The sequence below is a fragment of the Nycticebus coucang genome, chromosome 3 (assembly GCF_027406575.1).
Source record: "Nycticebus coucang isolate mNycCou1 chromosome 3, mNycCou1.pri, whole genome shotgun sequence".
Taxonomy (NCBI): domain Eukaryota; kingdom Metazoa; phylum Chordata; class Mammalia; order Primates; family Lorisidae; genus Nycticebus; species Nycticebus coucang.
In genome coordinates, this window is record NC_069782.1 from 127,585,201 (window position 1) to 127,606,427 (window position 21,227).

Below are 21,227 nucleotides of genomic sequence, written 5' to 3' on the forward strand. Positions count from 1 at the left end.
AGTTTCTCTCTAAATAACAACGAGAATTTGTTCTGAGCCTCTGTGATACAAGAAATGAGAAAGGAAATGATTCCTAAAGGCAAAAATAAAGCGGCTTTTAAGTATCAGGTTATCATGGCCACATCTTTTTTAGTAAGGAAATATCTGATCTGGGGCAGCTGCTGATGAGCTCTTGGCTCTCCCGCCCCAGTTACAGATGGCAAACTGCGCCCTTGATGTGGGTTGTGATGCTTAGTTTTGCCACAGGCTGTCTTTGGGGTAAGTGACAGAGAATTCCTATGAAGAGCAATCCATACTGGTCTGGTAACCCTCCACCCACTCAGGTCAGATGCCCTGTGCTAAAGTCTCTGCAATGTGAGGTCAGAGTGAGTTTTTCAGTATCCTTTAAACAACGCAAATACTTCTTCCCGGAGACAGTTGGAAAGACAGAATTGAAGAACTCCAAAGATAATTTTCAATAATCCCTCTTCCTTTTTTATTAACTAAAAATAGAAAAACTTGAACCTCTTGGGAGCAGCATTTAATACACAGAGAAAGACAAAAGAAGCAGGGATTACCTACCTTCTGCAAGGCTGAGTGAAGAATGAACACTTACTTACAGAAAGTGTGTTTGAATGGAGCTCTGGAAGCCCTGGCTGTACTAAATGGGAAGGACTTACACAGAGATGTAGGGGGTCTTTATGACCTGGGTAGACACTGAGGTTGGTGGTTAAGTAGGCAGGCTCTGGATGATTCTGCACTCAGCAACCCATTCCCCTGGGTGACCCTGGGCAAGACACAGACTCTGTGTCATAGGAAGATGGGGATAACAATAGTCACGCCATCATGGGACTGGTAGGTAAGCAAAGCAAACTACCGTTTGGGGCCTCTGGTCACTCTTGTTATTATCAGGGGGCCCTAAAACTGCCTGTACCTACACTGGCAGGTAGAAGAGATTTTGATATCTGTACGAATTTTTAAAAGTTTGTGGAAACCACTTTTTTGTCTCATTTCTCTTCTTTCTCTTCCTCACTTTGGTCTATCCACCTGTTTCTTCTTTTCCCTCTTTCTACCCCCAGTGTTAGTACTTCACTCTCCTGCCCTCCAGAGTGGGAGGTGCCTGGTTCCACAAAGAAAAGGTTCTCCTGAGCAGCCTATGCGCAGTCTCAGGGCCTGGCCCTCTCTCCAGTTGCTTCCATGCTGAGCACGGCCAGTGACCAGGTCCAGCCTGCTCCCAGGCCTCTCCTTTGCTGCTGGCTGCAGCGTACCTCCCGTGTGCTGTTCCTCCCGTGCCCAACAAGAAGCATGTCAGAACCAGAGTCCTCCGTCTTCCAAAAGCAGCTCGCTGGCTTCATTCTCCCAGTTCTCAGTTCTCCATACTGAGAACTCTCTACCTCCTCTGTTTTTTAATCTTGCTCCTGGCTCTCACTTTGCAGTCTTGGCCCAAATCTTAGCATCTCAGGCAGTCTCCACAACCTCTGCTCTCAGCAACCCTGCCCTAAAATGCCCTGTAATCCCATTGCTATCCTTTCACAACAGCAGAAATTGTGTCGCTGTCTTAATTGGAATCTTAGGACATTGTCAAATACCTCCTCCTTCTAAAGAAAAAGCATCATTCGTGTCATTCATTCTGAGAATGAAAATCATCCACAGAAGAGAAGTCATTTCAGTTGCAGCTTGTTAGCCACAGCTTGTTTCCACCGACCATAGCACACAGGATGTCTACATTTTTTTTTGGGAAAATGTACGCACTCCTCTGAACCACATGGAAGGGCCTCCAGAACTTTATTTCACTCCACTTTCCACAGGCCCAAGTCAGAAGCTTCCACTGACCATTCCACAGCTTGCTGCTATACTCCAGTCCCCAGATTCTCCATTCTTTCCCAGAAGGGCTAACTGAAAACTTTGTCCTATGCTCAGAGAAGCTGGTCTGGGATAGTATGGATCTGGCATCTTTAATAACCAGATTGGATTTCTGCCTAGTAAATGCCATTGAAGAGACACACAGCTACTAGGGGAAGAGGCAGAAAGGTTAGATTTAGTGTCTTACAGTGAAGACCTTGGATTCACACTTTTTTCTTTTTATTAATTGTTTTGGTCAACCGAATGATTAAAGGCTTACCCTGTGAAGCCTTTAATATTCTCTTCATTTGGTGGAAGGTCTGATTTGCTTTGTTCAGTTGGGGCAGTGTGTGTGTGTCTATTTGATGTTTAAGTGTGCTTTCTCTTTGTACTAGTAATAAATCTCTCCCTCACAGCAATGTGAAGGATAAAGATTGCTTTTTGTGATGCCTAATACATTGCTTTCCACTCAATGAATATTGTTACCTGACTCCCATTCTAACCCTGAGGGAATCTGGATTCACAGAGGAATTCTTACAAAATCTGGAGTATGATTGTAATTTTACTTTTGAAGCACCCGTGTCCCAGAGGAATAGCCAGTGATGGATGCCACTGTCAGAAACCCAGATGCACACATTCATATATCAGCCAGGAAGTTACATAAACAGCTCACCCAGCAGGCCAGCGCTGACTCACCCATTTGCTCCCCTATGGAAGGAGACATATCAGGAAACCCAGGGCAGCAGCAGGAAACAGACAAAGGAGAAGGAGTTAGGAGAGGAGTGTTCTTTCAAGTCCACCCAGTTTTTTTCCTTCCTCATTTGCTGAGGGCAGCAGCAATAGGCTACAATTGGGGTTTTGTAGTTACATTGTTACGTGCCCAGCATGGCGGGTAGCTGTTGGAGTGTGCTGGCAGTCTATGCTCAGGGTGCACGTAAATGGCAACACTCAGCTCATACACACACTTTATCCTTACATAGTACAGAGGATGTCTACATTTTCTTTTGGGATGGATGTGTCCTACTCAGGCTAAGTTCACGCTATGATATTTAGTTTCTTCGGAGAGTGAGTCTATGTTGATTCCAGCAGGATGGGGCTGCAGAGTTTGGTTGCTAAGGTGTCTGAAAAATAAGGCGACTACTAGGGTGAAAGAGTGGAGGGTCCTGCAGGCCCACGGTAGCGCGTGAGTGTGAGGGTGGTCTATCGGTAGCGGCAGGCCAAAGCATTGACGTTCTTGACCACATAAAAGCCCATGGTGACTGGAGGGATGACCAATGTCCGGCCGGCCCGCAGGGGGCGGGGCTTCAATTCTGGAAGGGTCCCGTCGTCCACCATCACTAAGGGCTGGCCATTCAGCTGCACTGACCTATGGTGAGGAAAAACAGTTTTGGACTCATTATTGCATTGTAAGGGAGCCAGCACAACAAGGCCGGGTAGCCCGAGGTCGCCTGCCAGTCTGTCTGACACACACACTGACACTGACACTGGCTGTGCTCTGGGTTCTAACCGGGTGCTTTACTTTAATAACTCATTCAAATATCCGAACAACACTCTCAGTAAGTAACTATCGTTATCCCCATGTTATATAGAGTGGCTAAGTGACTTGCCCAAGGTCATACAGCTCAGAGGTCTGGGAGCCAGGATTTGAACCCAGGTTGTCTAGCTGGCAACTCAGTTTCACTTTTCCACCTAAAGAGTTTTCACCTGTGGAATGATGCATGCACTTAAGATTGTTTTGGAAATAGCCTACATAACTACTATCTTCCATGAATTTGCCATATTAGAGAATTGGGATCATGGTAGTCATCTAGGGTTCTTCTGAGGGGAGACAGAGACATATTTAACAACTCAAGTTTTTCTAATCTAAGGATAAGTATATTTAATGTTTAGCAGATATTTCTATTTTAGCAACACAACAAAGTAGTGGATAAAGTAGGTATTTGAGGTCACAATGCACTTATCTTTCTTACTTTTATTCTTTCTGTGCAGTCACCCTAAGAAAGTGGACCACATACATAACAAACTTAGAAAAGAGAAACAGGCCATGTTAGGTTGGATGAAGGAAATGCCACCTATTACTGGTCTATGGTACAGAAGCCAGTGTCCTTGCTATTCCTGACAGCCATGTACCCAGGGAGAAGCTCAGCTTTGTGGGTCAGTAGAAAAGGCCAGAACCAGACCACCAGCTGGAAATAAGGTTGTGAGTCAGAAAATCAACACTGCATAGTGATGATGGTTTCTGGGCCTTGTCCAACCTTCAGTGCGATAACATTGCAGTGATATCATCCAAGCTGTAAAGAGAATAAAATGTTATAAATTGATATAGAGGTCTTTGTTCAGTGTTCCTCCTGTGCTGTGAATGAATGACAGACTTATAGAGAGATAATCAGATGCATGCCCAATAGAGCAATGAGTGCCTAGAGGTAAGAGAGTTGTAAATTGCTCTCAGTGGAGAACTAGGCAGAGAAGAGCTCCAGGCCTGGTCCCACCAGGCCACGTTTGGGCTGGAGCCAGATCTGCCAGGCCAGAGGGAGCAGCTTCCACCCCGCACCTCTTGTTGTAATGACTGAGAAATAAATGAGTGAGCAGGAGACTTCTGTGCAGACCCAGGCCTACCTCTGGAAGGTGTGTGTGTGTGGACCAGGGAGAATTGAAAGCCGAAGGCTGGTGATGACTGCATCAAATATTCAAGCTTTTACTTCCAAATGTGAGGAATGACCCTCTCTAGTGAAAATAGAGAGCATCATTCTTTGTATTGGGAGGTAGAGAGGTTTAGTTATAAAAGAAACCAAGATGTGTCTTCCTAATGTATTCTCATTATTTTGTTTCAGGTTATGGTGAATATTCAACCTGTAGACATATGCTTAGCCAAATAAATACAAGTTCAATAATACTGATTAACCTTTCCAAAGCATACTCAAATTTTCATCAATTCTTGGCTTGAAAACCTTCAGTGGTCTTTTCTCTGTATAGAATTAGATGTAAACCCGGTCCCTAAAGATTAAGATGATCCCAGAGTACCGGCATTTTGGGGTTTTGAGGAATGCAAATCAAAGTGTGATAAGCAAACCTTTAAAATCTATACTAATAATGAGCAGTTATTCCGGAACAGACCTCACTCTGATTTCCTTATTGGTTGGTTAAAAAGCTGATGTGGGTATGAGTGGAACCAGGCTGAAATCTCTAATTCCTAGAGCCAGGTCATTAACTGGCTAGATGGCTTTGGCAAATCCCTTAATCTCACTGCCCTGCAGCCTTTGCATCTGTAAGATTGTTATCTAGGCTGCAGTGCAATGAAATAAAAAAAAGTATGGAAGTGCTTTGAAAGCATAATGAGCCGTGTAAGTAAGAGATGGCATTTTGTTATTCTTTTCATTACTTTTTTTAATTTTTATTTTTTAGACAGAGTCTCTCACTCTGTTGCCCTGGATAGAGGGCTGTGGCATCACAGCTCATAGCAACCTCAAACCTCAAACTCTTGGGCTCAAGCAATCCTCTTGCCTCAGTCTCCCCAGTAGCTGGGACTATAGGCCGCTGCCACAATGCCTGGCTATTTTTAGAGACAGGGTCTTGCTCTTGCTCAGGCTGTTCCTGAATTCCTGAGCTCAGTGACCCACCCTCCTTGGCCTCCCAGAGTGCTAGGATTACAGGCATGAGCCACTGTGCCTATTCTTTCCATTGTTGTGGACAGGTACACTTTTTGGTCCTTGGTTGCACTGACACTTTGCATAGCTCCCTTCTGGAAACCTCTTCCATTGGCTCCCATAAACTTTCTCTCTTACTCTTTCTCTAAATTTTCCTCCTCCATTTCCGGATGTTTCCTCTTTTGTGGGGGGATTTTTCCCCTCTACGTGCTTCTCATAAGCGAGGCTTCCTGATGCTTTGCCCTGGGACTCATCTCTCCTCACATTCTGTGCTGGTATCCACACCCATGACTTTGATTACTACCCACACGCCGATGCTTCCCAAACCTGTATCTCAAGCCTAGATCCTTCTGAACTTATGTATCCCCACTCAGCTATCCACAGGAACTTCAAAGTCACTGTGTCTAAATTAAAAATCTCCTCAGATTTTGTCCTTACCACTGCTTTAAAAAAAAAAAAAATCTTTGTGATAACACCACCATTTATCCGAATACCCAAGCTAGAAAGCTGGGAGTCTTCTGAGAGTTTTCCAATTCCCACGTCTGAGGTCACTAAGGCAAATCAATTTTACCTTTTAACATTTTTCAAATCTGCTCCATTTCCTCCATTCATTTTAGTACAGAACTTGCCTCCTAACCTGTCTCTGTGCCATGTTGCTGACACAGCAGTCTGTTGTCACTGCACTGCTTCAACAACTCCCCGTCCCACCTAAATATGGATGATGACCAGCTCTAGCTGCCTCTTCAGACTCAGGCTACCCATTCCCCTTACTCCAACACTTACTGTGGATCATTCCTCTGGGAATGAGCATGGGATGAGTTAGCAGTTATTGTAAGGCTTTCATTAATGTACGTATACATGAAGATTGGTTTAGAATGAAAAAATAATGCCTTTCACATATATGAGGTAAATATCTCTCAAACGAAAATATAAGTAGATATTATTGGGATTAGAAAACACAAGTTCAGTTAAAAGTGTAGTAAACATTTTTCAAATCTAAATGCTAGTTGACACCGTTGGGATTAAAAAGACACAAGTTTATCTAAAACTGTTGTACAGCTCCCAATTTTGGGTGGAGGAGGGAGGGAGGTATTAGATACTTCTTTCAAGAAAGAGAATTTAAAAAAAAAGAAAGAGAATTTAAATGGACAATTGCTATAATGTGGAAAGGCCATGACATTTGTTGACATTTAAAAGGAACACTCAGACTGAAGAGGTTGAACACCCTTGCCCAGCATGACCAAATTAAATGACTTACATTTTTGCTTCCAGGTCATTGCATATGGTGCTGCCCTCCCCTGGAACACGGCCAAGCTTCCTGTTCCAGGCTCTCCACAATGGACACTTATGGAGTCTGCTAAGGGGTTGCCTTCCCTGGGGAGCCTTCTCTGACCCTTGCATTGGGTTCGGAGCCCCCTGTAGGCTCTTTTAGCACTCCAAACTTACCCCTGAGCATGGTCTCTACCTCACTGAATTGGGATTTACTTGCCCTGCTCCCCACAGGGCTGTGCATCCTCAGTGCCTAAAAGGCGCTTGGCATAGAGCAAAGACTAGATATTTTCTGGATAATTAATGGACTTTTGAGGCTCTTTTGCATTACTTCTGATCTTCCTGGATTGAATTTCTCCAGCTCTAAAGCAACTCCCTGGAGGTTTGCCAGTGTCTTTACAGAATTCATTAACGTATTAATTACTCTTTCTCTCAGGCGTGGAGATGTTAGATAAGATCTGAATTATCACTTATTCTCACAGTCACTCACTAGATACCTTATCCCAGCCTGACACTAGGCCATTGATCATTGCTAGTGTTTTTCTTTTTTTTCTTCTTTTTTTTTATTTTATTAAATCATAGCTGTGTACATTAATATGATCATGCTAGTGTTTTTCATCCTTGGAAAAGATCTATACGACCATCTCCTGGCTAAGCCAATGTGAGTTAGTTTTGTGAGGAAGGTTTTGTGAGACCTTGAGTCATCATATGTCCTTAACTACAAAGTCCCTTCATTATAAAGATGGACAACAGGCTTTATCACTCCATTATATTCTTCTTGCTTATGTTTTTCTTTTAATATTTATCTTATTACCCAATGAAGTCATATCAAGCAGAGTATAACAACAATTTTTCATTTATATACATTGAACGGGTTAAGTTTGCACACAATCATATTAAAGATGAAAATCACTGATTATGGAACACTATTTATGGAAAAGGCACTATGTTACAATTTACTTTGACTATGTCCTCTAGCCCTTACAAGAACTACCTGAGGTAGGTGTTAGCATCCCCATACTACAAATGAGTAAATCAAAGTAAGAGGTGTCTAGAATTCACCTGATTGCATAGCCAGAAAGCATCAAAGCAGATACCTGACTGATGCCTTTAACCACAGTCCTATTTGGCCTTCCTTGCCCTATTGTAATTGCTAAAGAGTCCTGGGCAACACAGGGCTGTACTATTATTATTGCAACTTTACTACTGAGATGAGGTCAGAGAGGTTAGGTGGCCTCAGCAAGGTCACATAGCTAACAAGTAGCTAAGCAAGGTCTCAAATTCTGGCCTCCTGACTTCTTTCTACTATTTCATGTTATTTCTCCAAATTCCAGGTGGTGCTCATCAGGATCACGTTTCTTTCTTTGAAAATCTTTCTTATCATATTTTCATCATATTCTGGGCCCACCTTACTGGCCCAAGACTTTTCAAACCAAATGCTAAATGATCCAGTCTAAGGCTGAACTATTTCTCTCAATTCTGAAACTTGTCTGAATTGCTGAGGGTAAATTATCCAAATATTAGGACAACTGTATTTTATAGCCATCTGTTTTCACAAAGTGTGAGTTACCCTTTAATTCTTAAATCTGTTTTCTTAATTTTATATGTTATTTGAAAAGGGATTCTATGTGTCATTTTGGAGTCAAGACTTCTGGTCCCCAGGTCTCCATGGGAGCCCCTTGGCCCGGTCACATCTGCCTCCCGCCTGTCTACAATTTCTGGTCTTCACGTCTTATCATGGTTCTCCACTGCCATGGATGTTTAAGCAAAGTTTTTATTATTCTGAGGTCTCAAGGAAGCAAGTCTAATGAGCATATCCTTTCCCAGTCTTGAAGATTTGCTGAACTCTGGTCTGGCCCAGTGGGGACTTTTGGGGGAGAGTATGTGTTTTATCAGGAGCAGCCCTGGGAGCTGGTGTCTGTCTTTCTTTAAAGAAAACCAGTCTGCCTCAGCCCTTCTGAGAAAGTTATTTGCCTTCTCTGAACCTAGGTTCCTCCATCTGTAAGGTGAGGAGTGACAGACCAGATGAACCCTAAAGTCCCTTCTAGTATAACTATGTTTCCGGCAGGTTGCCTACCCCTAACAGTTAACCCGAGGCAAAGTTTAATGCCACATTTATGGTGATCCTGTACAAGCAGAAATATGATCATGACATTAACCTAATATTCATTGGTCAATAACCTTGTCTAAGTCCCTGTGAATAGACCTTTCTCTCTACTTCTCCAGCCCCCTGACGGTTTGCTCTAGATTCTGTCCCTTCCAGCTCCCCTCCATCCAGTGTCCTTTCATTTCTCCAATCACTGTCTCTCTAATCTCAGGCTTTTAACATGTTTTTCCCTCTGGCTGGAACTTTCTCCACACTCTCTCCCTTCCCTCCCAGTTTCCTTCTGGAAAACTCTTACTCGTCCTTCAGGCCATTGGTGCTCTCATATTAGCCATCATTTCTTGAGTCTCCACACCTGTCATGTGGTCTTGAGCTGATTGCTCGTCCTCTCCCGTTAGAGAGGAAGACCAAGTATTTGTCTCACTCAACATTCACGCTCCTCTCCACCCACTCAAACAGGAGATGGTCAATAAAAGGCACGTTTGGATATTAATATGTGGGAAGGAGAACTACCACCTAGAAGGAAAAGGCGGCTGAAGCTTCTGGACAATAAACGTGCAGGTCTGGGTATATTCGCAGTCACTTTGGTCTCGGTTTCTGAATTGTTAAATGAGTGAGAGGGAGGGAGGGGTGTGTGGAGAAGAGAAATGGAGGGAGGAGAGAAAGAATCTGAACGTGTGTGTGTATGGGCGTGGAGCAGGGGCTATGTGACCAGCTCCTTTTGCTCCTTAAAAATCAGCACATTCTACCTCTGAGTCAGTTCCAGCGTGCTTTCCTCTGGGCCACCAGAGGTCACTCTTGTCCTACACAACGGTGCCGGGACTGCCAGACTCCGCAGTGGATCCCAGGAAGCCGAAACGCGGCCGCCTGTCCCCAAGCCCGCATTGCAGTCCCGGGAAGGCTGGGAGATGTGCCCTCAGTTTGGCCTCCCGGAGGAACAAATTACCGTATCAATCAAATCCCAACCAAAACATCGTTGCGGTCCACTTGGCAGGCGACTCATCTGGAATGTGGCCTAACATTTAGAAAACGTGCGAAGCTGGACTGTAATTCCTGCCGGGGTGCCGGCTTCCCGGCCAGTGTGCAGAGAGCCGCTCCCCGCGCACCTGCGGGTCGGCGGCGCCTGCGCAATTAGGTGCCGGGCTCTCTCGGGTTCGGGGTTCACAGCCGCCCCTTCCCCAACCCCGTGGGCCCTGCATCTGTTTGTGCTTTGCAGGCCCACAGTGCCCGCTCGCTGAGTTAGGAAGCTAGCATGTGCAGCTGCCCTGCCCTTCTCCAGGTCAGGGGCAGTTTAGAGTCCAGAGGGGGCCCAGCCAGGTTTGAAGTCAGGGGGAATTTGGTTCCCTCTCCTACTCCAGAAAAGGGTGTACATCCGGGAAGCTGAGAGAGGAAGTGCGTTTGAAATTGCCACGAGTGATGACTACCGGGCTGAGTAGCGCTGTCTGGGGTGCGCTGTCTGAGGTGCGCCCCCCGCGCAGGTACCGTCCTGGTCCTACGCATGCAGGGCACGGGCAAGGGCTCCGGGATACTCTCGGGGCCCTCACACTCCTCAGGAGTCATGGGGGGGCGGGATTACTTTTTTCTAGTGTGTCCTGCAGCTTTTCTCCTGAAGCATTTGACTCTACTTGGAACCTAGTAGAATCTGTCACAAAACAAATAAAAACCAACAGAACCCCTGTTTAGCCCCATCAGACGCAGCCTGCTCCCCTGGCTTTGATACGCTCATCCTGGAAGAGAAAGGCACATCATCTGTAGCTCCCGTTTAGGTCCCTCTCAGCCTTCTTTCATCTGAGTGCTTGGGGACATTTTTGTCAGCTACACTGACTTGTTTTAATTTTCAGCAGTGCTGGCTCAGTGCCTTCTTGCCTCTGATAGCAGTTCAATTAATGCTGTTGAGTTCCACTCAATTAGCCTTTCTAGGAGTTCAATGTATCTGGCTGTAACTACCAATCTTTTTTTCCTCAACCAATGGCACTTTATTTACTTATTTATGTTTTTAGAGATAGGATCTTCCTTAGTCATTCACGTTCAAGTGCAGTGGCCTGATCATAGTTTACTGTGTGTAAGTTGGAACTTCTGGGCTCAAGAATACTTTCTGCCTCAGCCACAGGCATGCACCACCACATCCAGCTAATTTTTAAATTTTTTTTGTAGAGATGGGGTCTTGCTGTGTTTCCCAGGCTGGCCTTGAATTCCTGGTCTCAAGTGATCCTCCATCCTCAGCCTCCTAAAGTGCTGTGATCATTACTACTGCTAAAGAGAGGGGACTGTAAAGAGAGAGAAAATGAGAAAGTGTCCTGTTCCTGTTACCCCTCCAACAGAATACCCTCTCTTTGAGGTTCCTGATCAGAGACATTGGGGGAGGGGGCTTGTTGAGATTATTTGCCCTTCATTTTACCCTCTGAGGGGCATACTGAAATGAAGAGTTTTGATCTAGCTTCTGTGTCACTGACGAGAGAAAAATACTAGGACTCCTTTATACAAGTAGAGTTGGGGGGATTGTAGTCAAGTTGGTAGAGATACAGACTTTCTGTATGTAATTGGTGTAGGGGTCAGAATTTGATCTGGGTTCTGTCCAAGACTGTGTATTAGTGGTCCAAGCCTTAGTGGGATTCCACCATGTGCTTCTAATGGCTTAAAATAACATAGCACACTTGGCAGGCAAGATAACCCCCTAGCTAAGGAACCTGGATTTATACTGATGTTAACTCCCAACAGATGAGGGAATCATCTGGGGGCTGTTTGTGAAGAAAACTTGATTCTGCAACCATCTCAGAGCACCATGTCATAGGCATATTACACTCAAACCACAGGACACAATAGGAACCAGCTATAAAACCCATGGAGACTTTAGTATGTGGTTAACTATATTCCCTTTCCACTGTAAAGAACTGGTGCCATCAACATCAACATTTACAAGTGGCGTTTAAGGGGCATTACTCACATCCTCACTATTCTTTCTGTTGTACAAATTCAATTATAACTGATTTAGTCCTTGCCTTGTAAGACAGAAAACACTGAAATATGTAAATATGTGACCAGACACACCATAATAAACATAATAAACACATTCCACAAAGAACAGGAAAGAAGGGAGATCAAACTTGGTCTGGATTTCGATGCCTTCCACCGTCTGGCCTTAATATATCTTTGTGGTCTTCCCTATCACCCCACAAAGCATCTTATATTCAAGTTACATGAGAGGATTTGTTACCTCCCAAACAAAATGAGCCCGTACTTCCAAATCTTTAGTGAGCTCATCTTGTTGCTTGAAGTTTCTTTCCCTACAGAGTTTCCTAGAAACATGGCTCATCCTTCTACCCCCAGCTTAATAGCGCTCAGCCCCAAGGACTTCCCAGATTTTCAAGTCAGAATTTGTCTCTCCCTTCCTCATGCTCCCAAACTCCTATATTAACCCTCATAACAGCCCTAATTGTGTGGAGCTGGAGGGGGCAGTGTGGAGGCGAGAAGCATCGCTTTACAGGCAGTTTACAGAAAGGGTGGAGTGAAGAGAATTCAGTAGGGGGCTAAGGGTTTGTGTGCATGTGTGTACCCAACATGTGCACAGACAAGCTTTCCATAGGTAAGATTCTGAGATATGGTCTATAAGCCATACCCCAAATTAGTTCCATACTCCATGGTCATGGCTTTCTGGATACCTATTTAAAGAGATAAATATCTCAGTTTTATTAGCTTTTGACAAAGTGTTCCCTATAATATCAGGTCCATTGGTGTAACCTCCAAAAAGGAAAAGTAAGATGTCCCAGGTGGCACAGGTTCTGTTCCAGGGCCCACAGATGTCAAAATGCAAGGTGTGTGGTGTCTCTGAATCATTCTTGCAAAGGTAAGCAGGGAAGGAATAGTTTTCAAAGTGATTACTGACATTTGGCAGTGGATCCACAATGGAGTGCTCTAGGCCTGTTGTCTGGAATGAGCCACAAAAATGCCCCAGGCTTCCTGATGGTTGGTTGGCAGGCAAAGAAACACTGACTGGGGGTGAGGCTCTGTTCAGGGGATGGTTAGATTAGAACTTTTCGGTTCCTTGAGGCTTACAGAAACTTGACATCTTAAACCAAGATGTCCATCCACAAACCATGGCCTCTGGAAAGCATAGAGAAGGGAAAAGACAAGGGCTATTTCTCTACAGTCCCTCAGAACTGCCTACTGCCCCCTTGACCCTTAATTTTGAATCAACTGTTAAGAAACATGTTCGCTGTACCCTAAAGTACTCATTTACCAGTGTTTCATCGGCATCCCCTGGGATAGAATGGAGATCCTTGCTTGCTACAAGGGTCCCCAGTGTGTGTGTGTGTGGGGGGGGTGATAGCAAGGAGACCACAGCCTTAACGGACAGCTATGCAGAGAATTTCCAGCTGTTGGGAGTAAACTGGGAGAAAATATATTCTGGAGCTGAGAACAAATGAAAAAATCTTGGAAAACAACAGCAAAAAGCCTAGATTCCTAAACATCTTGGTTTAAGATGTCAAGTCACTGTAAAATATAAAAGCATTTTATAATCCTTTAATCTGCACAGTGATCTCCACATTACTAATCTGGGAGTTGAAACAAAACAAACAATAAAACCTTTGAGGAGCCAGTACTCATCCTCCCACTCAGTTGTGGAGAACTCCCAGGGGATCAAGGCATGTTCACACCTTTGGCAAAATGGCTTGATGCCTGATGAAGAATATAATCTGGGAGAAATCAAAGAAGCAAATCCCCTGGGATCTTATTCCAGCAGTTTATAGAGGGACAGTGGTTCTCAACTGTGGCCACATATTTGAATCACCCGAGGGAGCTTTAAAAAATACTGGTGCCTGGGTCCCAGCCCAGAGATTTTGGTTTAATTGGTCTGGGGTGCGGCTTGGGCATTGGGGTTTTTAGAGCTCCCCAGTTGATTCAAAGTGCAAAGTGTAGAAGGGGAGGGAATATATTTGCAGGTGGGAGTGGAAGGGAATCAAATGCCTCTCTAATCATTACATTCTGAATTTGTTTTGAGTAGAAAGAACTTTTCTTACTTTTTGGAGTACCACGTCAGGAGGCCACATTTTTTAACTGAAAAGGAAGATGTGAACTTTTCAAAGGCCAAGTATTTGTATGGAAAGGACTGAAGCGAGCATTTTTGCTGTTCCGGTGGAACTGCTGCTGCATTTACTGTTCACCCCTGCAGCTGTGAGAAGAATCTGCTCCTCAGCAGGTAGCAGGGGCGTCTGTGTGTCGCACCTTACAGGAAGTATAAAGGACCAAAGCAGATGGAGCACTGTGCCCTTAACCAGCTCTGCATTTCTTTACCACTGAAAAGAAAAACTGTTTTCTTTGTTATAACTGCAAGTTCTATAAAATCATTTAGATTTCTCTCAAGTCCCCGGGCTGCGTCACAGAGCTCCCTATTGATAAATGCTGGTTGAAGTTCTCTTCAGGCAAGAGAGAATGAAGAATACGCCATTCAGTACCCTCACAATAATTTTCAGATATGTATGTAATTGTTAATTAGACAACTATATGCATTGGTTATAGCTACTATATCAAACACCCCCAAAAGCAAAAGGGTTAAATGAGTCCAAGCTTCTCCAAGTTTTAATGAGTAAGCTTATATTAACTGAAGTTTTACAAGGCTTAGTTCTCTCTATCTCTCTTTTTCTCTACATACTGGCCTCAGAACCTTAAGTAAAAGTATTTATAAATATGCATACATATATATTTATATTCCTGCTTTTTATGGTGTCTATTTCAGACTTTCTGAACTGGGGACCAACTTGGATGTTAGTGTTTAGAATAAGTACCACTTTACTTTCCTATGCACTCACAGCCAGCTCATAAATCTCCCCAATTCCAGGCACCTTCTTGCCATTCGGTGCTCGTGGCCTCTGCAGCTTGTCCTGCCTCCTGAGGGCTCTGCATGGAAAGGGCTGCAGCTAATGGGGCTGATCAGCACCAGCAGGGACTTTTCCTCCAGGTAATAGAGGTCTCCATCTAAGTCTTGTTTTATAAAAAAGGACCCTCCTTTTTCCTGAAATTTTAAAAGTGGCACCCAAAGACTGCATGGGTTAACAGGTTTCCTCACATATTTTCAGCCCGAACTTTACAGGTGTTGAGTCTCTTTACCTCTTACCATATATCAGAACAAATTCTAAATGAATTAAAAAAATGAATAAAAGTGAAACAAAAAAAAACTGAAAGAAAATAAAGATGAATATTTATCTGATTTTAGGAATATAAATACAAACATATATGAATGGAATGGAAGAAACCACAAAGCAAAAGATAAATATATGTATCTATACAAAAGGGAACACCTCTGTATGTCAAGATAATACCCTAAAAATTTAGTAATTGAAAAAATAGCAAGTAATATACTGCCTTATGCCCATATGAAAGCAAACTTATGAATCATTAATAAAACAGACTAACACCCCAAAAGGCAATTAAGCAAAGGGCACAGAAAATTCATAACAGAAATATAATGTAATAGATAAGGAAAATCTTCAATTTCACTAATAATTAAAGAATATAAGTTAAATTAAGACCATTTTCCATCATGAAGTTGGCAGAGAAGTAAAAATGTTATTGTATTGTGTTGGTGAGGTAATTGTAATAACACGCTTACATTGCCTCCTTCTCAGATCACTTCAACTAAGCTTGGCAGAGGTAAGAAAATTGAAAGGTTAATCCTGTGAGAAGATCCTATAACTAACTCAATTGTTCTAAGGTGAACAGGATTCCAAGGTGAGTAGTCTGAAAACCAGGCTGTCTGAGGAACAGCTGAAGGATCTGAGATTGTTTAGCTTGTACACTAGAACATTCAGGGGAGATACATTGAAAAATTGTTGTAAAGAAGAAGGTATAGATCTACTTTGCTTAATTTTTCTAAAGTAAAAGTAGAAAGGGCAAGAAAACACTCTTTGGCCTCATATGAGGAGAATTTTCCCTACAGTCAGAGCTGTCTGGTCCTAGCGTGGGCTAACTTATGAGACTCCTCATGCCACTCCATTAAAGTCCATCAGACAGAAGCTGAAAGGTCACAGATGTTATAGAAGAAACCTCTGACCCATGTGAGTCCTTCGGAATTTTTACTCTAAAAAGCCATCTTTTAATAACTACAGAACTACCATAAAGTAGTTTATTTTAGAAAGAAACTAATTTAAATAATCCTAGGTAAGTAAATAATAGAAATCGTTAGGGAGTACATCTGGTTAACCATAGTTCAAAAATCCAGGTACCAACTAACATCAGCATAGAACTTAAACACTTAAGATGTCTTGCGTCTATTGGGATAAATGGACTAATGGCCCACTGGTCCAGTGAACAGATCTTTAAGTTTTGGGGGGAATGTGATGAAGAAGTCTTAATATAGAATTCTTGGCATTAAGGTTTTCCCAAAGCTCCTTTACCTGATCTTTGTCCAAAAACTAAACATGGTACTTCCAGCTATCACTAGTGAAGAGAGTGTGGTGGGTCAGGTGGTGGCCAGCTCAGCCCTTAGGACTTTTCACATTAATCAAGCTCTGAATTCAGGGATAAAATTTCATAATATGGTCTGTTTCAACAGAGACATGAAGATATTTTTAAAGTCTTAGCACTCAAGTTACTTGAGTATTTTCAGAATGATTCTGTTTAGATAACATCAAATGACACTTCTAAAGTCATGCAGTTAGATGCCAATGTTTTTCTTTGATACAGGATTTACTGAGGGTGAAATCAAAGAAAAAGTTATATCCCAGAGAACTGAAAAAATGAGCCTATGTGGAAAAAGTTAAAAAAAAAAAAAAGGCCATTTCTTCAGAGAATAGGCAATAAGATTCTTGGTTCCTAAGAGCCTTGACATTTTTTTCAGCTAATGTCATGGCAGCTAAAGGAGTGGCTCATGCAGATATGGGATTTAAACATTAATATGGAACCTCTTAGCCCTGAAGCAGAAATACTTTGCACCTCTATTATGGCGCCACCCACAGGCTGCTTCCTGTTAGTTGTTTGTTTCTAACACCAAGGGATGAGCTCTTTGAGGGCAAAAACTTCAGAATCCCCTTCTCCAGCCCCACCCTAAGTAGCCCATATTAAATAGCTCTTGAAGGCTGGGTGAGGACATGGACTAGCATTAGGAAGATCAAGAGACACTGTGATCTGAAGCATTCACATTGAACTTTACAGTCAGACATTTTTCCTAATAGTTCTACTTAGAATTCCTGAATACTTACAGTTATGGAACTATAATTCTTTTAAAGTCTTAGTCACTGTTGAAGAGAAACAAGTTATGTCTGGCACAGAGTAGGATCTCAATAAAAATTGGTGCATGGATGAAGAGAAATACTTTTCAGTTTCTTTGGGAAGTCTCCATGTTTGCATCTTTCCCTCAGAAATATACCCTCAGGGTGGCTTCTATTAGGTGGAGGGGAGCTGGTATTTCCTGTGCATATGGAATTGGAATGTAATATATTGAGATTGATTTTTGTAAACCAAATTAAACCAATTTAGGTCATTACTAGTATTTATTAATCCTTTTGTTTTGAGGAAAGAATAGAAGAAAGAGAAGGAAATTCCCTAATTTTGCTGTGAAAGAAAATTTGCTTTTACTAGAATTCTGTGATTGAAGGTAGTCTAAGGAGTATCTCAAGAGAAGAACTTTATAAAAAGCATCTGAATTTAGGACTTGTGAAGAAAAGTTAGTGTTCAGACAGGATTGAAATTGTAGCCACTCTTTCCCCAAGGTGTCTAAATGTGGGATATCCTGTGGTCCAGATGGCTTAGCCACAGACTGTCTGAGGGCAGGGGAATGAACCAGATCACCTCAAAATATCATTCCACCCCAGGATTCTTAGCATCTGCGGGTTCCCTTAGGTCAGTGTGTCAGAATAGCATGGCTAATGTGATGAAAGTCGCTTCCTTCTTTTCTGATTTTTGGAGTGTTTTCCCTCCAAAGGGAATTGAACAAGACGCATGAGGAAGAACCCTGGGATCAGACCTAACACCTGTTCTTGGCTTGATATGTCCCTGGAAAAGTGAGTCCTTTTGCTTTTGGATGCAAGTTGACTTATTTGGCTCAACTTTGTGTTGCTTTTCTTTTGTTGAAAGACATTGGAGGTATTTATGTTCCAGGTAGAGTGATTCCCTAGAGAATAATGTTTATTGACTTGATCATGTGAGGCAGCAGGCAGATTCTCTCTTTTGCAGATGGTAGAGCTTCCCCAAAGGTGTTTTCCTCCTCTCACTTACCCAGAATAGTAGTGACGTGAACCTCCCAGAAAGTCAAGAAACCAGAAAATATGACAAGGGAGAGACCCACAACTGGGTGTCTTCTGGAAACAACTAGCCAGATATTGCCACCACCTCCCCCTCAGCCCTGGCCGTTCGTGTGGCCTTTTAGTGGCATAATGTAGCAGCTACTTTGCTGGTGACCATAGAGACCACAGGCTCCTAAAGTGAAGTAAAGTGGGACGAAGAGGGACCAGAAGAGAATAATAGAATTTCAGAGCTCCGTGGGAAGCATCTTTTCTCCAACCTCCCACTGAGGAAGGAATCTTAGAGCACCTCTGAGATGGCTGCTCACCCTCTGATTAATAGGCTACCTCCTGGAAAGCCTATCCTGACCTCGGTCAGACCAGGCAAGCCTTTGGAAAATGAGCTCATTTTGAAGTGAAATCGATCTCTTTTAAGTTGTGCCCCTTGGTTTTCTGTCATTTTGGAGCATTTTAGGCCAAATCTGTTTAGTTTCACTTGGCAGTCCTGTGAATATCTGAAGAAAGTCCTTACAACTTACCTTACTTTTTTCTCTGAATGAAACTTCCCCATTTCCTTCAGCCATTCCTTAAAGAATACGTATTCCAGATGCAGAATACGATTCTCTGTACACATTGCAGTTTTCTAAAACATCTGTCCTATGGGGAATAGAGTGACTTTGCTGGGGACTATAGAGACCACAGGCTCCTAAAGTGAAGTAAAGTGGGAGGAATGGGGACTGGAGAGAGAACAATCTCTCAGCAGGGAGTTGAGGCTTGAGCAGGGTTCTTACACGTGGCTCACTCACTGAGAGGGGAATCAGGAATCCTGTGACCTGGATGCCTAGCCTATGGCCGACTAGTGGCCTCAGGCGTCTTCCTGTGTGACACCTGACATACCTTAGCTCTGAGTTCACATAGAAATATCCTTTCAGAGATTTCAAGCTTCCCCATCCTGATGGCAATTCTAAGAGAATGAGAATTCACCCATGTCTTCAATTGACTCCAAAAGTTTACTGGCATACCAAACTTCTGAAACACAAGACCAAAATGACCAATGGGTGGCTTGAGAGGGGGCACAGATGTGCTCTCCATTCTCTCCCATTCCCCTGCTCTCAGAACTTTCCACCCTCTTGTGAGCTTATATGACTTCAGGCTGTAGTAAGGAATTAGCAGACATAGAACACGGAGTCTGGCCTCAGAGGCTTATAAAAGAGAGAAAGAGACACCAAAGGCTGAAATCACTTCCTTACATTTCCTTTCATCATTTTCTGCATAGCCTGCTTCAGTGAAACCACACCCTTCCTCTGAGACCCCCTTCCCAGAACCACTGAAGGCTCCTGCTCCTTAGTAGTTACTAAGCAGAATACTTGATGTGGTCTTGAGCTTGTACATGACAGTTCTTGTCTGACAGCTTATAGTCTAACATGGCACTGAACAGCGTTGACCACTGAGGTCTGGAATAGGAGAAGTGTTCACTTTAGCAGTGGTTTATAGGAGAGGAACAACTCGAAAGAGTGAAGGGCCCAAAGTCTCCCAGTGAATCAGGGGCAGAATCAGGAGCTGGTATCCAGTTCTTTTGGCTTCCAATCCACTATCTAATAATAACACATGCATAATTGTACGTATGTATTTGTATTTATATTTATAAATGTAGGTGTATGCATGGGTGTTTGGAATTTACACTCGTAGAAGGCTTTATTTCAACCATGTCCTCCAATCTGATTCTCACAATAATGCCAGGTGACAGGTAAGGAAACTGAAGTTGAGCACAATGATAAGTGGTAGCATCTGCATTCAGATCCAGGCCTTCCGACCCCAGTTCTTCCAATTACATGACATTATTATTTGATCTCAGTGGGTGTTACCAAACCTTCTTAAAGATCCCTGAGGAAAGAAATTCTCTCTGTTCTTGTCTTTCTACATCCTTAACAAAGTTGTAACACAACTCCTCACTAATATGGTGATAAGGTGAGATACCAGACAGCACAATTTGAACATGGCATAGCCCTAGCCAGTGAGAGTGAGTCACTTCATTCACTCTTATGGACAGTATAGAAAGGACAGGGGCCAGGTTGTGGCCAGGTTCAAATTACAGGAGATAATCTTGGAGGGAGGGACACAGCAATGGGGTGAGTAGGGTTGGAGGCCTGTCCCCTCAGTTGGAGGGGAAATAAGCTCATAGAAAGATGCTTCCCTCTGACTACCATCTCCTCCTGTTACATGGTTTGCTTTTATGTAACTCTTAGCATGACTTTTTGTCATAATCTTAACAAGTATCCTGTCCACACATTATCTTAAAAATCTGAGAAGACACCTCTTTTGAAGGACATTCTTAGGAAGAGCAGTTGTTTCCTCACTCTTTCCCAATGAGCTAGAGTTCTGAATTGAGGAAAAGGAAGGCAGCAACGTTTATGGAGGATTTACTGTGTGTCAGGAACTTCGCACAGATTGCCTCATTTACTCTGCTCCACATGAGAGGTTTTACAGATGAGGAAACTGAGCCTTGCCCATGGACACACAGCCAGCAAGTGGCAGAGCAGAGATGAAAACCTTGGCCTATGAGACTAAAGCATTTGGCCAGTCCCTTCCACGGGGCCTTCCTGACACTGGGACAACTCCCAAGCTCTTCAGTTCCAAAATTGGCTTTGCAGGTCATTATTGAATGACAACAGAAGACTTAAATGGATTCATGGTCCTCAGAAAATCTGACCCAGGATGAGAGTTTTAGACTGGATGGGACCTTACCAAATGCACAGCAGCCCGAATACTGCAGATGAGAAAAATAAGGCCAACGGATTAGCATAATTTGCCCAGGTACTATGAGTATTTAGTGGTGAAGCTGGAACCAGAACTGGGTCTCCTGCCTAGGATGAAGGCCAAGAATTCAGCACAGCAGTCATGAACTATTTGGAGGTGAAAGACAGGGGACAAAATACTCAAGAGAAGCCTGTTGATGTAGGTAGGATTGAAAAGAAAGAAAAGTAGAAACAATGTATGTGTAGCCAGAAAATAGAGCCAGTATGTGAACTAAGACGGAAAATACAGATTTAGAGAGTGCTAAAGAGATTCAGTAAGTGACTTCCCAGATCGTCTTTTGTTTCCATTGCACATGCAATGCCAAATGCAAGCCACCAAGGTTGCAGTGAAATAGTGAACAATTATAGCACAAATATT

The 21,227-nt window shown here is 43.1% G+C and overlaps 1 protein-coding gene across 1 annotated transcript in view; it reads right to left on the reverse strand.

The window, feature by feature from the left end:
- Nucleotides 1–1,994: 1,994 nt before the first annotated feature.
- Nucleotides 1,995–21,227, reverse strand: part of HPSE2 (heparanase 2 (inactive)) — an 841,015-nt gene continuing 821,782 nt past the window's right edge. Inside the window, exon 12 of the mRNA XM_053585648.1 lies at nucleotides 1,995–3,187. Within this exon, the coding sequence (XP_053441623.1) occupies nucleotides 3,022–3,187 (166 nt within the window). The 3' untranslated portion in view covers nucleotides 1,995–3,021. The remainder of the gene's footprint in view (nucleotides 3,188–21,227) is intronic.